The sequence below is a fragment of the Moschus berezovskii genome, chromosome 16 (genome assembly GCF_049115385.1).
Source record: "Moschus berezovskii isolate FMDL1 chromosome 16, NW_MosBer_1.0, whole genome shotgun sequence".
NCBI lineage: Eukaryota > Metazoa > Chordata > Mammalia > Artiodactyla > Moschidae > Moschus > Moschus berezovskii.
In genome coordinates this window covers 11,637,983-11,652,196 of record NC_142475.1, presented here as the reverse complement: position 1 = coordinate 11,652,196, position 14,214 = coordinate 11,637,983, and the positions used below count along the sequence as shown (strand labels likewise).

The 14,214-nt window shown below is 41.6% G+C and overlaps 1 protein-coding gene across 2 annotated transcripts in view; it reads left to right on the top strand.

The window, feature by feature from the left end:
• CDH17 (cadherin 17) overlaps positions 1–8,768 on the top strand; it is an 88,717-nt gene extending 79,949 nt beyond the window's left edge. For both annotated transcript variants that reach the window (XM_055431897.2, XM_088844603.1), the window contains 4 exons: positions 421–660; positions 5,266–5,382; positions 5,520–5,633; positions 7,948–8,768. In XM_055431897.2, the coding sequence (XP_055287872.1) occupies positions 421–660; positions 5,266–5,382; positions 5,520–5,633; positions 7,948–8,048 (572 nt within the window). In that variant the 3' untranslated portion in view covers positions 8,049–8,768. The remainder of the gene's footprint in view (positions 1–420; positions 661–5,265; positions 5,383–5,519; positions 5,634–7,947) is intronic.
• Positions 8,769–14,214: the final 5,446 nt, after the last annotated feature.

The window sequence follows — 14,214 nt, the reverse complement described above, 5'->3', positions numbered from 1 at the left end:
ACAACTTCTCTGAGCTCCAGTCTTCTCATCAATAAATGTATGCAGAATTGTTCTGAAGTAACATGTATAAAACATTAGCACATAATTCTTGGGTGTGTGAGTGTGTGCTCAGTTGTGTCTGACTCTTTGCAATTCCATGGACTGTAGCCCATCAGGCTTTTCCGTCCATGAAATTTTCCAGGCAATAATACTGGAGTGGGTTGCGATTTCCTCCTTCAGGGGATCTTCCCGAGCCAGGGATCGAACCTGTATCTCCTGCACTGGCAGGCAGATTCGTAATTCTTAGTTATTTTTATTATCAAGACTTTTAAAGCAGAAAATGAAACTAGGTCTGAATTGTAAGTTTTTTTTTTTTTAAGGAAAAGAAATATTCTTTCTGATTGAGAGCAGACACTATATTTCAATGATTCAATTCCTTAGGTGGATCCTCCTTGAGCTCCACGGCGCAATTCCACCTGACCCTTACGGATGTGAACGACAATCCCCCACGGCTGGTCAAGGAGTACACAGGCTTGTTCTTTTGCTATCCCCTCAAAGCACCCGGAAGTCTCATTTTTGAGGCCACCGATGATGATGAACTGACATTTCGGGGTCGACACTTTACATTTTCCCTTGGCAGCGAAAGCTTACAAAAAGACTGGGAAGTTTCCAAAATCAATGGTGAGTTGTCAAAAGAACACTGAGAAAAAGACCGATGAGTGATGAAATGAGTTTTTGATTTGCCTTGGTGTGTGTGCAGCACTCAACACAGAGCTTTCTTCCACATTCCAGAAAGGAAGTTCATGCTGTGGAAACTTGCACAGGCAAGCTCTCCAGAGGGTTGAAAGCCCCCAAGGTTGGGAAAAGACAGATTGTTAACACTCGGTGTCCCCTTTGGTGTACTCGCACAGTTGGACAGTAGTTGGTATAACATGAATTGTTTTGCAATTAGAGCAGCATTGCAAAGCAACCAGTGGCAGCTGAGAAACAGATTTCGTCATGATCTTTTAAAAACAGCTTTGTTGAAATGTAACTGACATATAATTAACAGCATATATTTAAAGCATACAGTTTCATAAAAGTTGATATACGTATGTGCCGCTGAAGCCATCAGCACAATCAGGTAAGACGACTCCACCAGCTCCACCGGGTTTGCTCATACTCTGTTCAGTTCAGTCGCTCAGTCGTGTCCGACTCTCCGCGACCCCATGAATCACAGCCCGCCAGGCCTCCCTGTCCATCACTAACTCCCGGAGTTCACTCAGACTCATACTCTGTTGCAATCCCTGTTTTCCGCCCCAAGCTGTTCATCCTCAGTCAGTTCAGTTGCTCGGTCGTGTCCAACTCTGGGACCCCATGGACTGCAGCAGGCCAGGCTTTCCTGTCCATCACCCCCAAGTAACCCCTGATCTGCTTCCCGTCACTGTAGATTGGTTTGCATTTTCAAGAGTTTAATGTGAATAAAATAACAGCGTGTAATATTTTTTTGTTTGGTTGGTTAATTTCACTTAGTATACTTATTTGGAGATTTCACCGTGTTATTGTATATATCAGCACAGCACTCATTTGTATTGCAGAGGAGTATTCCATTGTATATCATGATTTATTATTCATTGACTTATTATTACGTAAATTGCTTCCAGTTTTTGCCATTTCAAATAAAGCTGCTATGAACATTTGTGAAAAAGTACTTTGTAGGAGCCTGTGCTTCCATTTTTCTTGGTTAAATACCTGAAAGTGGTCATATGGTAGCTACATGGTCAAATTTTAAGAGGATATCGAATTGCTTCCCAAACAGTCTGTAACATGTTACATTTCCACCAGTGAACGAGAATACTAGTTGCTTAATATTCATCCCAAAGCTTGTTATGCTCAGTCTTTTTAATTTTAGCCATTGTAGTGGGAGTGTAGTATTTCGTTATGGTTTTAATTTACATGGCCCTAATGACCAGTACTCTTGCCTGGAAAATCCCATGGACGGAGGAGCCTGGTAGGCTGCAGTCCATGGGGTAGCTAAGAGTCAGACACGACTGAGCGACGTCACTTTCACTTTTCACTTTCATGCATTGGAGAAGGAAATGGCAACCCACTCCAGTGTTCTTGCCTGGAGAAACCCAGGGACGGGGGATCCTGGTGGGCTGCCGTCTGTGGGGTCGCACAGAGTGGGACATGACTGAAGTGACTTAGCAGCAGCAGCAGCAGCAGTGACTGATGGTGCTGACCGACTTTTCATAAGCTTATTTGCCATCCATATATCCTCATTAGTGTAGTGTCTGGCCAAATATTCTGCCTGCTTAAAAAATTTAGCAAAGGTTTGACTTCTATTGTGGTCTTTGTCAGATATATGTTTACAAATATTTTTTTCCGAGGCACTGTTATATTTTTATTTTGTAACAATACCTTTTGAAGAGCAAATTAAGTATTTTTTAATGAAATCTAGTTTATTGATATTTTCCCCTTATAATTTGTGACTTTTTGCATATTCTTTAAGAAATTTTTGCCAAGGTCACTAAAGTTTTCTAAGATTTTTTTCTTCCAGAGGAAAAGAAAGCTATGGTTTTAGCTTTTACAATTAGCTCTATGATCCATTTCAAGTTAATCTTTCTTGCCTGTATGGTAAATGTCAAGGTTCATTTTTTTTAATATGGCTGTCTAATTATTTAAACACTGCTTATTGAAAATATCCTTTTCACATTGAATTGTCTTGGCAGCTTTGTCAAAAATCAAGTGACCACATATACATGGATCTATTTCTGGACTCTCTTCTGTTTCATTGAGCTCTTTGTCTATCTTTATAGCAACACTATACTATTTTGATAATTTCAGCTCAATAATAAGACTTGAAATCAGGTAGTGTAAATGTTCTTGTGTTGTTCGTTTTTAAGTTTATTTTGCATTTCTGTATAAATTTTAGAATTAAGCTCATCTGTTTCTACCCCCAAAACCTATGCCGGTTGTGACTGAGACAGTATGAATCTGTGCCTGAATTTGGGGGAAAATTTGAATCTTAACAAAATTGAATTTTCCAATCCGTGAATATGATTATGTCTCCATTTATTTAGGTCTTCCTAATTTCTCTGAGCAATGTGTTTTAATTTTTTAAGTATAGTTTTACAGAATTTCCCCTGAGCACTTCATATTTTTATGCTGTTATAAATACTTAAAAGTTTTAATTCCAGGATATAGAAATATAACTGATTATTTCCTTATACTGATTTTGTAGTATATAACATTGCTGAGCTCACTTCTAAGTTCTCTCTCCCTTTTTTCCTTACATTTTCATAGTTTTTCTACATGTTGTCTGTGAATCATAATAGCTTTATTTCCTTTCCAATCTGGATGGCTTTTTACATGTTTAGCTTGCTTTCTTACTGGTTAAAATCACCAGGACAATGTTAAATGAAGGTAGTGAAAGAAGAAACAATTTGGCTTCTGATCTCAGGGAGAAGGCATTCATGGTCTCTCACCGTTAAGTATAAAGTTAGCTATAAGTTTTTGTAGATGTCCTTTATCAGAGTGAGGACTTCACCTTTTATTCCTAACTTGCTGATGAGAGGTTTTTGTTTTTTTTTAATGATGTATGATGCTAAAAATTGCAGATGTTTTTTCTGCATCTATTTAGATGATTGTTGGTTAATTTAGGCTTTTGTTGTTTTTGTCTGTTAGTTGGTGAAATATTTCAGTCAACTTTTATATCTTAATTCAGTCTTTTCTTGAGGTAAGGCCTACTTGGTGGTGAAATACTAGCATTTTTATAAGTGACTGGATTTGATTTGCTAAAATTTTAAGAATATTTCTATCTATATTCATGAGGGATATTGGCCTATATTTTTCCCTTATAGTGCCTTTGTCTGATTTTGGTATCAGAGTAGTGCTGGCTTCATAGAATGATTTAGAAAGTGTTCTACCTCTTCAATTATCTGGAAGAATTTGTGTAAAATTTCTTTTTATTTTTTCCTTCAAGTTTGATAGAATTCACCAGTGAAGCCTTCTGGCTGAAAGTTTTCTTTGTAGGAAGTCTTAACTACAAATTTGATTTCTTTAATAGATAAGGGACTAGTCAAGTTATAGATTTATTTTTGGTTGAGCTTGCTAGTTTGTATCTTTCAAATGATTTCTCTATTTCAATAGATTTGTCTAATTAATTGGCATGAAGTTGTTCATAATATTTTATTACTTTTAATAATTACAGAGTATGTAGTGATATCACCTCATTCTAATATTGGAAATTTTTGCCTCTTTTTTGGTCCTGATCAGTCTGGCTAGAGGTTATTAATCACACTGAATGAGCCTTTGGTTTCATTGATTTTGCCTTATTTTTGTTTTATATTTCATTGCTCGGATCTTTATTATTTCCTTTATTCTTTTTATGTTGTTTTTAATTTGCTCTTTGGTTCTGTTTTTATTAAGATGGAAGCTGAAGCAACTGAGAATTTTTTTCTTTGTTAATATAGGATTTGGTGTTATAAATTTATAGAAATTTTTAAATTTATATCAGTGTCTTATTAGCTGTATTCCATAAAGTTTGATGTGTTTTCATTCAGTTCAAACACTTTCCAATTTCCCTTTAGATTTCTCCTGTGACACATGGGTTATTTAGAAGTAGGGTATTTGGTTCTCATGTATGTGGGGATTGCCCACATCTTCCTGGTTACTAATTTCTAATTTAATTCCATAGTGACCTGAGAACATGTGACTGGAGTACTTTTAAACTCAGAGTTTTTCTTTCAGTACTTTACAGCCGTTTCTTCACTGTGTTCTGGATTGTGTTGGTTCTTCTTTGTTCTTTTGAGTATAGTAAGTATAATATCCTTTTTTCTCTGAATACCTTTAAGATTTTCTCTGTCACTAATTTTCAGTAAATTGAGTATTATGTGGTTGGTGTAGTTGTTTTCATTTTTCTTTCTCCTGAGATTTGCTGATCTTCTTGGATCTGAGGATTTAGCGTTTTCATCAAATTTGGAAAAACGTTAGCAATTACTTCTGCAAATATGTTTTCTAATTCAGTGTTTGTGGCCACTTTATGGAACTACCAGGAGTAGTGACAACCTACTGCATCTGGTGTTCATTTCCACAGTGAAGTCGGGAATTGAGAATTTGATGGGTGCTTCAGCATCCTTTTTAACATTATGGAGGTCACCTGTGGAGTGGTGATACTTGTGGTAGTTTAACTCACACTGTCATCTAACCATTCATGAAGAGGCAGAGATGAGCTTTATTCCTGCTCATCCAGGGGCCCACAGTTGTGTTTCCATGTCAGTCATCTTTTTTTCCCTATTCTGACAGGAACTCATGCCCGCCTCTCCACCAGGCACACGGGCTTTGAGGAGAGAGTTTACAACATCCCAATCCGTATCAGTGATGGTGGCCGGTTACCCTTGGAAGGGACTGTCTCTTTACCAGGTAGATATTTTGCTGCAGGCAACTTGGGATAATGTTGTCTCTCAATATGGTAATTTGTGAGAATTCTTATCTTTAATACAGGATTCTGCCATTGTTCGCTTGAAAATTTATCTACCAAATATTATTCTGTTTCTCAGTTACTTTCTGCAAGTGTGTGGAAAATAGGTGTTTCCGGCCAGCAGCTCGCATGCCTGGGATACCCCCGGTGGGCATGGCAGTTGGTATACTCCTTGCCACCTTTTTGGTCATCGGTGAGTATAATTTCTCAGATTCAAGGATTTCTGTCATGTTTCTGCCTCAGAAATGTGAGCTCACATGACGCCCCTACTTCATGGGCTGAACTGGGGTTGCTCGGATGGCAACCTGGGCAATTACCAAGAATACAGATCACCAGTAAACCATAGCCAGCCTTCCTGATTGGGAATTACTGCTTTGGTACTACCCTCCACCCATCACTGCCTTGCTGGTTTGTTTGGGAAACAACACACAAGCGGCTTTAAAGAATAAATTATTGTATCTCACGCCGAGTTACCAAGCTTTCATGATGAAGGGGAAAGAAACGCAGTAGCTGTGCCTCTGCTATGTGTCAGGCACTGTGCCTGGTGGGAGACACGGTGACAGAGATAAATGGATTTTTCCCTCACAGAGCTTAGGGTCTAGTCCGCCACTGTTGGAATAGGTAGAAGCTAGCCTTCCGGTGGAGATGCAGACATATCTGAAGGGCCTGACATGTTGCAGAACGCCCCCTTTTCTGTTTTTGTGACTGTGGACCTCGGTTCTTTATTAACTCAGAATAATCCCACTGCATGGCAGGCCTCACTCTGCCTTGGCCCCTTGACAGCAGAGTTCCTGGTCTTCTTTCTGTAAAGAGCTCAGTGTCTACTGTAGTCTTTACCCTCTTTCAGCGGGTGTTCGCACCACAAATTAAGTATGAGAAGTAGATACTTGATCAGTTCACATGCACCTGAGCGAAGGAGTTGACACAGTTTCACACCCTTTCTCTTTGAAAGGAAAAGCTGGGTTATTCTAAGTCTTCTTCATTGTTCCCTTGGCATCTGTTCTTTTCTGCCATCATCCGGTCTACCACCCTGGATTCCGATTCATAGCTCTAAAAGGGATCTCGTTTCCTTACACCCTTCTGTTTGTGTTCCTCATTATTATGGCATAGAATTGCCATTTCCTTCTCCAGGGGATCTTCCCGACCCTGGGATCGAACCCAGGTCTCCTGCATTGCAGGCAGACGCTTTAACCTCTGAGCCACCAGGGAAGCCCCGGCACAGAAAGGCCTTTGTGACGTGACCATGACCCATCCTAATATGTGCATAGTAGTAGTAGTGAGTAGTAGTGTTAGTCGCTCGGTTGTGTCCGACCCTTTGCGACCCCATGGACGATAGCCCGCCAGGCTCCTCTGTTCATGAGCTTCTCCAGGCAAGACTACTGGAGTGGGTTGCCATTCCCTTCTCCAGAGGATCTTCCTAACCAAAGGACCGAACCTGGGTCTCCTGCATTTAGGCAGATTCTTCACTGAGCTACACGGAAGTCCCTAATATGTGCATGGTGGCCATCATTTCTCTCTGACAACAGCTTGGTGCAAACCTTTTCTGCTAGCTGAGCTGGCTTCTGAGGGTTACTCAGTTACCAGACTCCCCCGACCTCTATGCCTTTGCTTTTCAATTTGTCTTCTCATCTCGAAAGGATTTTGGGGCTTACATGCCATGGTTTTCTAGCATGACCATTCACTCGCAAAATTTTAGCACAAGTGAAAGATTAGATGAGTTTGGTGATCTACAGGTAGAAGTAATAGGATCTTGTAGTTTCATATCCTTACTTTTTTTTTCAAAATAGGAGGATTGGGATTATTGCAAGATTCTTAACGAGCCTCTGAGCATCCAGTCTTTTCTGCCATTATTCCTCCTGTGACCCTAACGCGAGGTTAATTTCCTAAAAACAATTTCCTTTTCCATATAGGTCTCTGGTTTGTAGTATACATTTAGTGCTAAAACGCACAATATAATTTTGCAGGAGGTTAGAGATGAGGGAAAGCAGAGAGGTTAGGTAGTCTACTCAAGCTGGAGCCACGAGGAAGGTGCAGAAGAAAATGTGATACTTGGTGAAAGTAGGCTTGAGGTAGACGGACGAATCCAAGAAAAGCTCTCTGGTTGTTCTCATTGGACTATTTCCTCCAGGGAAGGAGAAGGAGGACTGGAATCAACATCTGTTGACTGTGTCCAGAGTTCAGGAACTCTGTCAGATGCTCATACACTTAGTCTTCAGGGTAGTGCAGGCATAAAGTCCTGTATCCCTTGACAGAGGCCTGGGGATAGCCATCAGCTTAGATATAACTTGGGACTTGTTACACACTGACAGCAAGAAAAGTGATAAGCGTACTTGTCCAAGAAAACCCATGCCTAGACACCCTTGATCACCATGACAACGAAGCTTTGTTGACCCACTCACAAATGAAATTATATGAGTCATTTTTTCCTACCAGAGTGCTACTTTATAAATGAATGTGACAGTACATTGTAGGGTTTCATCTCTTTGACTCTGATTTTTCTCTTTTAGGCATAATTTTAGCAGTGGTGTTTTTCCGGATGAAGAGGGATAAAGGCCAACATAACGCTGAAGGTGCTCAGGCATCTGAAGCCAAGCCTCTGAGAAGCTGAATGTGAAAAAGAATGTTTGAGTTTATGTACCAAGTGCTACTTCAGTAACATAACCATTTAGGCCCATATTTTCACTTTTCATCCAACATGTGCACTCTAAGTTTTACAGATAAACTCTCTTGTCTTTCAATATTTTATTACTTTTAGATATTTCATGTGCTATAGACATTAGAGATATTTTCCAATTTCTCATGCCACTTTTCTACTCTGCAAAAGTCGTAGCTATTTCTTCAAACACAAAAATGTGTGTTTTTCCCTCTTAGGGAATGAGGGGGCTGATGAAATACTCTGTTTATTTTTGCTTCCTCAAGAGGTTTTATCAGTCACCCATCACAGAGCTTTCTGGATTCCATTTATGCTTTTTTCTAATTCCATCCCGTGTCTCCTTCCACCATATCTCCTTTGGTATTTCACTAATTTTAAAACATTTGTTGGAGAAAAGAACAAAGCAGAGTCTCAGGAAAAAAAATAAAAGGGCGGCTCCGTCCCTCATTTGAACAGAAACTCTTGATCATTTGAAGAGGCCTGTTTCACAGACCCTGCTTGCAAACACCGACCATTCACCATGTTTACTCACTGCCGACCATGCTCGTGTGCTGTGCACGTTTCCTTTACGTGTGGATTAATAAAGTTTTGGTTATTATATATTTAACAGTGAAGGAAAATAAGGGAGCATGAAAGGTGTAGTGACAACAATCAAGAATAAACATTGGCCATGGTTTCGTTTCTTGGATTCCTTTGGTTCTGCTTCCTGGTTCTTTGCATTTCTTGAGGGAACGACCAGATAGCAGTGGTTACCTATCGTTAATCAAAATTACCTCTCATGTAGAATTAATCCATAAAGAGGGGTCCACAATGAAATAAAAATTCACTGTGCTTATGATCATGGATTGGGATGTTCAAGGCAGATACATGAGGAATTTAAAATTTTTAAATCAGAAAGCCTTCGATTTGGAAACACTTTTAGACCTGGAGCTGTTGTCTGGCTCCCAATTTGAGTCTTGAAAGGATTCAACATTACACAACCTCTCAGAATTTTCAAGAATTTGGGGGAAAACAACTTGTATCTGAAAAGGTGCTCCTACACTGATGGCTAAAGCAGGCCATAGAGTTTTGTTTTTCATAAATAACCCTCTTTGTGGGCTTTTATTATTTTTTTTTGAAAAGAAAAAGTAAGACAAAAGAAATTATGTAAACTCTGTTTCTAAGACCTCAGTGTTATTTTCTGGCATAATGTTATCCTGTGCCTCAGCATAATACTGAGCTTTTTTACCTGTTTGTTTTTTTTTTCACACAAGACTCATTGGAAGTCTCATGATGAGTGAGGTTCTCTCTTGTCTCACCAAATGCTGAAAGACCAAACAAAAGAAAACAAAAATCGAGGAGCGCCAAAAGCAAATCTACTGCACACATTATACCCGAGCCCAAAGAATGGTCTAACTTCCTCAGCAACGTCTATAGGAATTTTTCTTGTGTGTTTTTGACTAAGAGTGACTGTGATTTAGTCACTTAAAATTGCATTCTTGTTGTTGTTCAGTCCCTCAGTTGTGTCCGACTCTTTGCAACTCCGTGGACTGCAGAATGCCAGATCACTGTATTGTTCCTGAAAGACAGAGGCAGTTCTGTGGCAGGTCTGCTCAGGGGGCTCAAAAACCTTCCTGTCTCAGTTCAGGGTTGTCCTCTCTGGACCAACTTATATCACCTAATAGTAGACTGATCACACATAACCTTCTCATCTAAAATCACTGATTAGTATTCACGCTTTTTCCCCTTGGTGGGCCCTCCCTCTAAACCTTCTACTCCTTTCATGACCAGATCCCACCCATTCTTAGAGTCTTCAAGACCAATTTAAATACTTCTCTGAGGAAACTACAGAGACCCAGCCACTATCTCATCTAAACCTCTACACTGGTGAGGAAAATGCCAGGACCTTGATAATATATTAAAAAGCAGAGACATTACTTTGCCAACAAAGGTCCATCTAGTCAAGGCTATGGTCTTTCCCATGGTCATGTATGGATGTGAGAGTTGGACTGTGAAGAAAGCTGATCTCGGAAGAATTGATGCTTTTGAACTGTGTTGTTGGAGAAGACTCTTGAGAGTCCCTTGGACTGCAAGGAAATCCAACCAGTCCATTCTAAAGGAGATCAGTCCTGGGTGTTCATTGGAAGGACTGATGCTAAAGCTGAAACTGCAATACTTTGGCCACTTCATGCAACGAGTTGACTCACTGGAAAAGACTCTGATGCTGGGAAAGGTTGGGGGCGGGAGGAGAAGGGGACGACGGAGAATGAGATGGCTGGATGGCATCACCGACTCTGTGGACATGAGTTTGAGTGAACTCCGGGAGTTGGTGATGGACAGGGAGGCCTGGCGTGCTGTGATTCATGGGGTTGCGGAGAGTCGGACATGACTGAGCGACTGAACTTAACTGAACTGAATTGAACTGATTCCCTCTGCTGGTTAGAGTGGTTCCATTTCCACCGGAAGACATCTTCCCCTCCCCTTTCCCCAGCTTTTCCACACCCCGTCTATATAGTTTAGAGTCAACTTACTGTTTTTTTCCCCATGGTCCTAGACTTACTTCTAGAATTTTGTCAAAACTCTCAGAAAGCAGCTCTCTTTAAGTACAATTTGCTAAACTAGTGGAAAATAAATTTAGAGCATTCTAGTCACCATAAGATCATGGCATCTGGTCCCATCACTTCATGGGAAATAGATGGGGAAACGGTGGAAACAGTGTCAGACTTTATTTTTCTGGGCTCCAAAATCACTGCAGATGGTGACTGAAGCCATGAAATTAATAGACTCTTATTCCTTGGAAGGAACGTTATGACCAACTTAGATAGCATATTAAAAAGCAGAGACATTACTTTGCCAACAAAGGTCTATCTAGTCAAGGCTATGGTTTTTCCAGTGGTCATGTATGGATGTGAGAGTTGGACTGTGAAGAAAGTTGATCGCCGAAGAATTGATGCTTTTGAACTGTGGTGCTGGAGAAGATTCTTGGGAGTCCCTTGTACTGCAAGGAGATCCAACCAGTCCATTCTAAAGGACATCAGTCCTGGCTGTTCATTGGAAGGACTGATGCTGAAGCTGAAACTCCAATACTTTGGCCACCTCATGCGACGAGTTGACTCACTGGAAAAGACTCTGATGCTGGGAGGGGTTGGGGGCAGGAGGAGAAGGGGACGACAGAGGATGAGATGGCTGGATGGCATCACTGATTCGATGGACATGAGTTTGGGTGAACTCCGGGAGTTGGTGATGGACAGGGAGGCCTGTGATTCATGGGGTCACAAAGAGTCCGACATGACTGAGCGACTGAGCTGAACTGAGTCACCATAAGAGGTAAGCCTGTCTCAGAGCAAGGACCACAGGAGTTCAGAGGAGAGGTTGAAAGTGCTGAGTACCTGCTCCAGCTCTGTCTGAGGGCAACCCTGTTCTGGACTTTCCTACCCTGTGAGATGTTACATTCCTTTTTTACTTAAAACTCAGTGGACTTCTGCCTGGCAACTACAAGAGTGGATGTTTGTACCTTACTTGTGGACCTTCTGTTCCACAACTGGAGAGCATTTGACCTCCCCAACTAGTCTGGGGTTCCTCTGAATCCTTTCCGTGTCTCTCTGACAAGTCTTGGCTCATAGTGGCTCCTCCATGAGTTTTTAAAGAATGAACACATGAAATAGCTGATTCATTTAGGCCGTTTATGCCATTGTCATTTAAGAGGCACCCGTTAGACAAAATTGAAACTAATCCGTTCTGTGTTTAGTTACGGTATCTTCAAGGATACCTTAAACTCCCACTTCACCACCCTGCTTTACCCTACATACAAACTCTGATGTGCCATTCAAACATCCTCAGAGCTGAAAGCAGTGGTGAGTAAGGCCTGGAGTGACAAAGCCTGCAGGAGTTTCTGGATGATTGAGAAGCAGCTGTGAGAGTGAGAGGGTCTCAGGGGGTGGGAAGTGCTCTTGGGAGAAGCTATCAGGAAAGTCTTGGGGGTTTCTGGACAGCAGTAAATGAAGAGGAGAGATCTAAGGGTGGGGGTCCATAGTCTAGATACTCACAGGTAGGAAGCTAAGGTTACCTCTGAAGTATCCAGGGCAAGAAGGAGGGAACTTGTTTCCAAGATTCTGCGTAATGCTATATGCATCATGGGAACTTGTTAAACTTGGAAACTTAAGAGTTACCTGAAAAGAAACAATGTCTTACAATTTTATTTTTAAAATTCATTTAAACTACTTTAAAAGGTACAGTTCAGTGGCATTAAGTACATTCACATTATTGGACAACCATCACCGTCATCCATCTCTAGAACTTTTCCATGAATGTGTAAGAGTTTCTAAATGAAACAATTAAACATGAACTCCTCATCCCTTCCTACCCCTAGTCCCTGGCAACAACTGTTCTAACTTTCTGTCTCCACGAATCAGGTATCATACACTATTGGTTCATCATATTAGTGTTTTAAAACAGGTTTTAAAATAGTAAGAGAGAAAAAATTGCAGTCAAACCTAGGAGTTACACTATGAGGAGACTGTCTCAAAGCTAATGCTACTTTTGATTTTGCTGCAAATGTCCTTCTACACTTAGATATGTGTTTTACACATCCATGAAGATATCCAAACAATGCATACACAATGCACGTGGGTTCTCCAAACACACACACTCTCATTGCTCCTAAATTTCTTCTCACCAGAACCTGTATCCTTCTGGCTGAATCCCAAGACTGTGGGCAGCTGTTGGATAGCCAGCTCTCTACCACAGGGGTGCTCAGTGGACACACGTTAGAATCAACTGGGGGAGTTTTTAAAAAATACTCACTCCAGAGCCCCATCCACAAATGAGTCAGCAGCTCTGGGCAGGGTGTTTTAATATTCTGGGGGGAAAAATATCCCTGCATGAGTCTAATATGATCCCTTATTCCAGACAATCCTCAGAGGGGTTAGCACCGGACTCATGTGGAATATGATCCTCTGTGGGGTCTGAATTAGCATCTTTCTTCAGAACATCAGCTTCCCAAGCCTCTCAACTTTCTGGGCACCTTTAACCCGGGCCTGCTCCCATTTTTTCCCATGTGGAAACTGGGAGCATGTCCTAGAGCTCAGGGAAGGTGGGGGGTTGCTGTCAAGAGAGTCATTCCTTGGCCCTCAAAGATCTTTCCGCTGAGAGAGGCCTGGTGGGTACAGACTCAGGTCACCCTGCCAGTATGTCAGAGCCTGTGAACTCCAACCATGAAGCTGAGAAGAAAGACACAGCTTTTACCTGTGGGAGAGCAGAACTTTTGTAAACTAGAGCAAAAATTACTCAGAAAACAATTTCTCTTGTGCTTGGGGACCTGGTTATTTAAAGGGACATTCCTCACAGTCTTCCCTGTAGCTCACACAGTAAAGAATCTGCTTGCAATGCAGGAGACTGGGTTCGATCCCTGGGTCAGGAAGATCCCCTGGAGAAGGAAATGGCAGTCCACCCCAGTATTCTTGCCTGGAGAATCCCATGGACAGAGGAGCTTGGCGGGCTACAGTCCATGGGATTGCAAAGAGTTGGACACGACTGAGTGACTACTACTTCCTGACAGTGTTAAAGACAAAGAATATTTTTCATAACACAATTACTTCCCATTTTATTGGTTTTCTACTTGTACCTCGAGCATGGTACAGGCCCCTTTCGACATGTCAAAAGGACTGTATGCTACCACAGTCATGTGTCAGCCTTCTGGGCCCTTTGGACAAGGAGGGCGGCATCCTGACATGGTAGATAATTCTAAAGGGGAAGGGACTGTCCTGGAATCCAAGGGTAATAATGCCCACGGCTAGGGCACAAGTCACACTTGGGGCCTCCCCAAGTTATTTGTCTCCCACAGCCCTTGGTGTTTGGGGACAGAAATCAAAGCCCACCCCTACCCCCGACCTTTTTACACATGATCCTCATCCTGGGAGTGTGCGGTGGGACAGGAAGAGGAGTGTAAGTCCGGCTATGGAAACAAGGGCTCCTCTGATGGGGAGAAAGCGTTCTCATTCTTTCCATTGCAACAGCTGGGCTGAGGAGTAAGTCCCGGAGTTGGAAAGCTACCCTGGAAGGGGAGGAGGGCAGGCACCAGGGAGGTGGGAATAAAAATAGCACCTGTGTGCGCGCAGCATTTTAGTTTCTTGAATCAAGCACA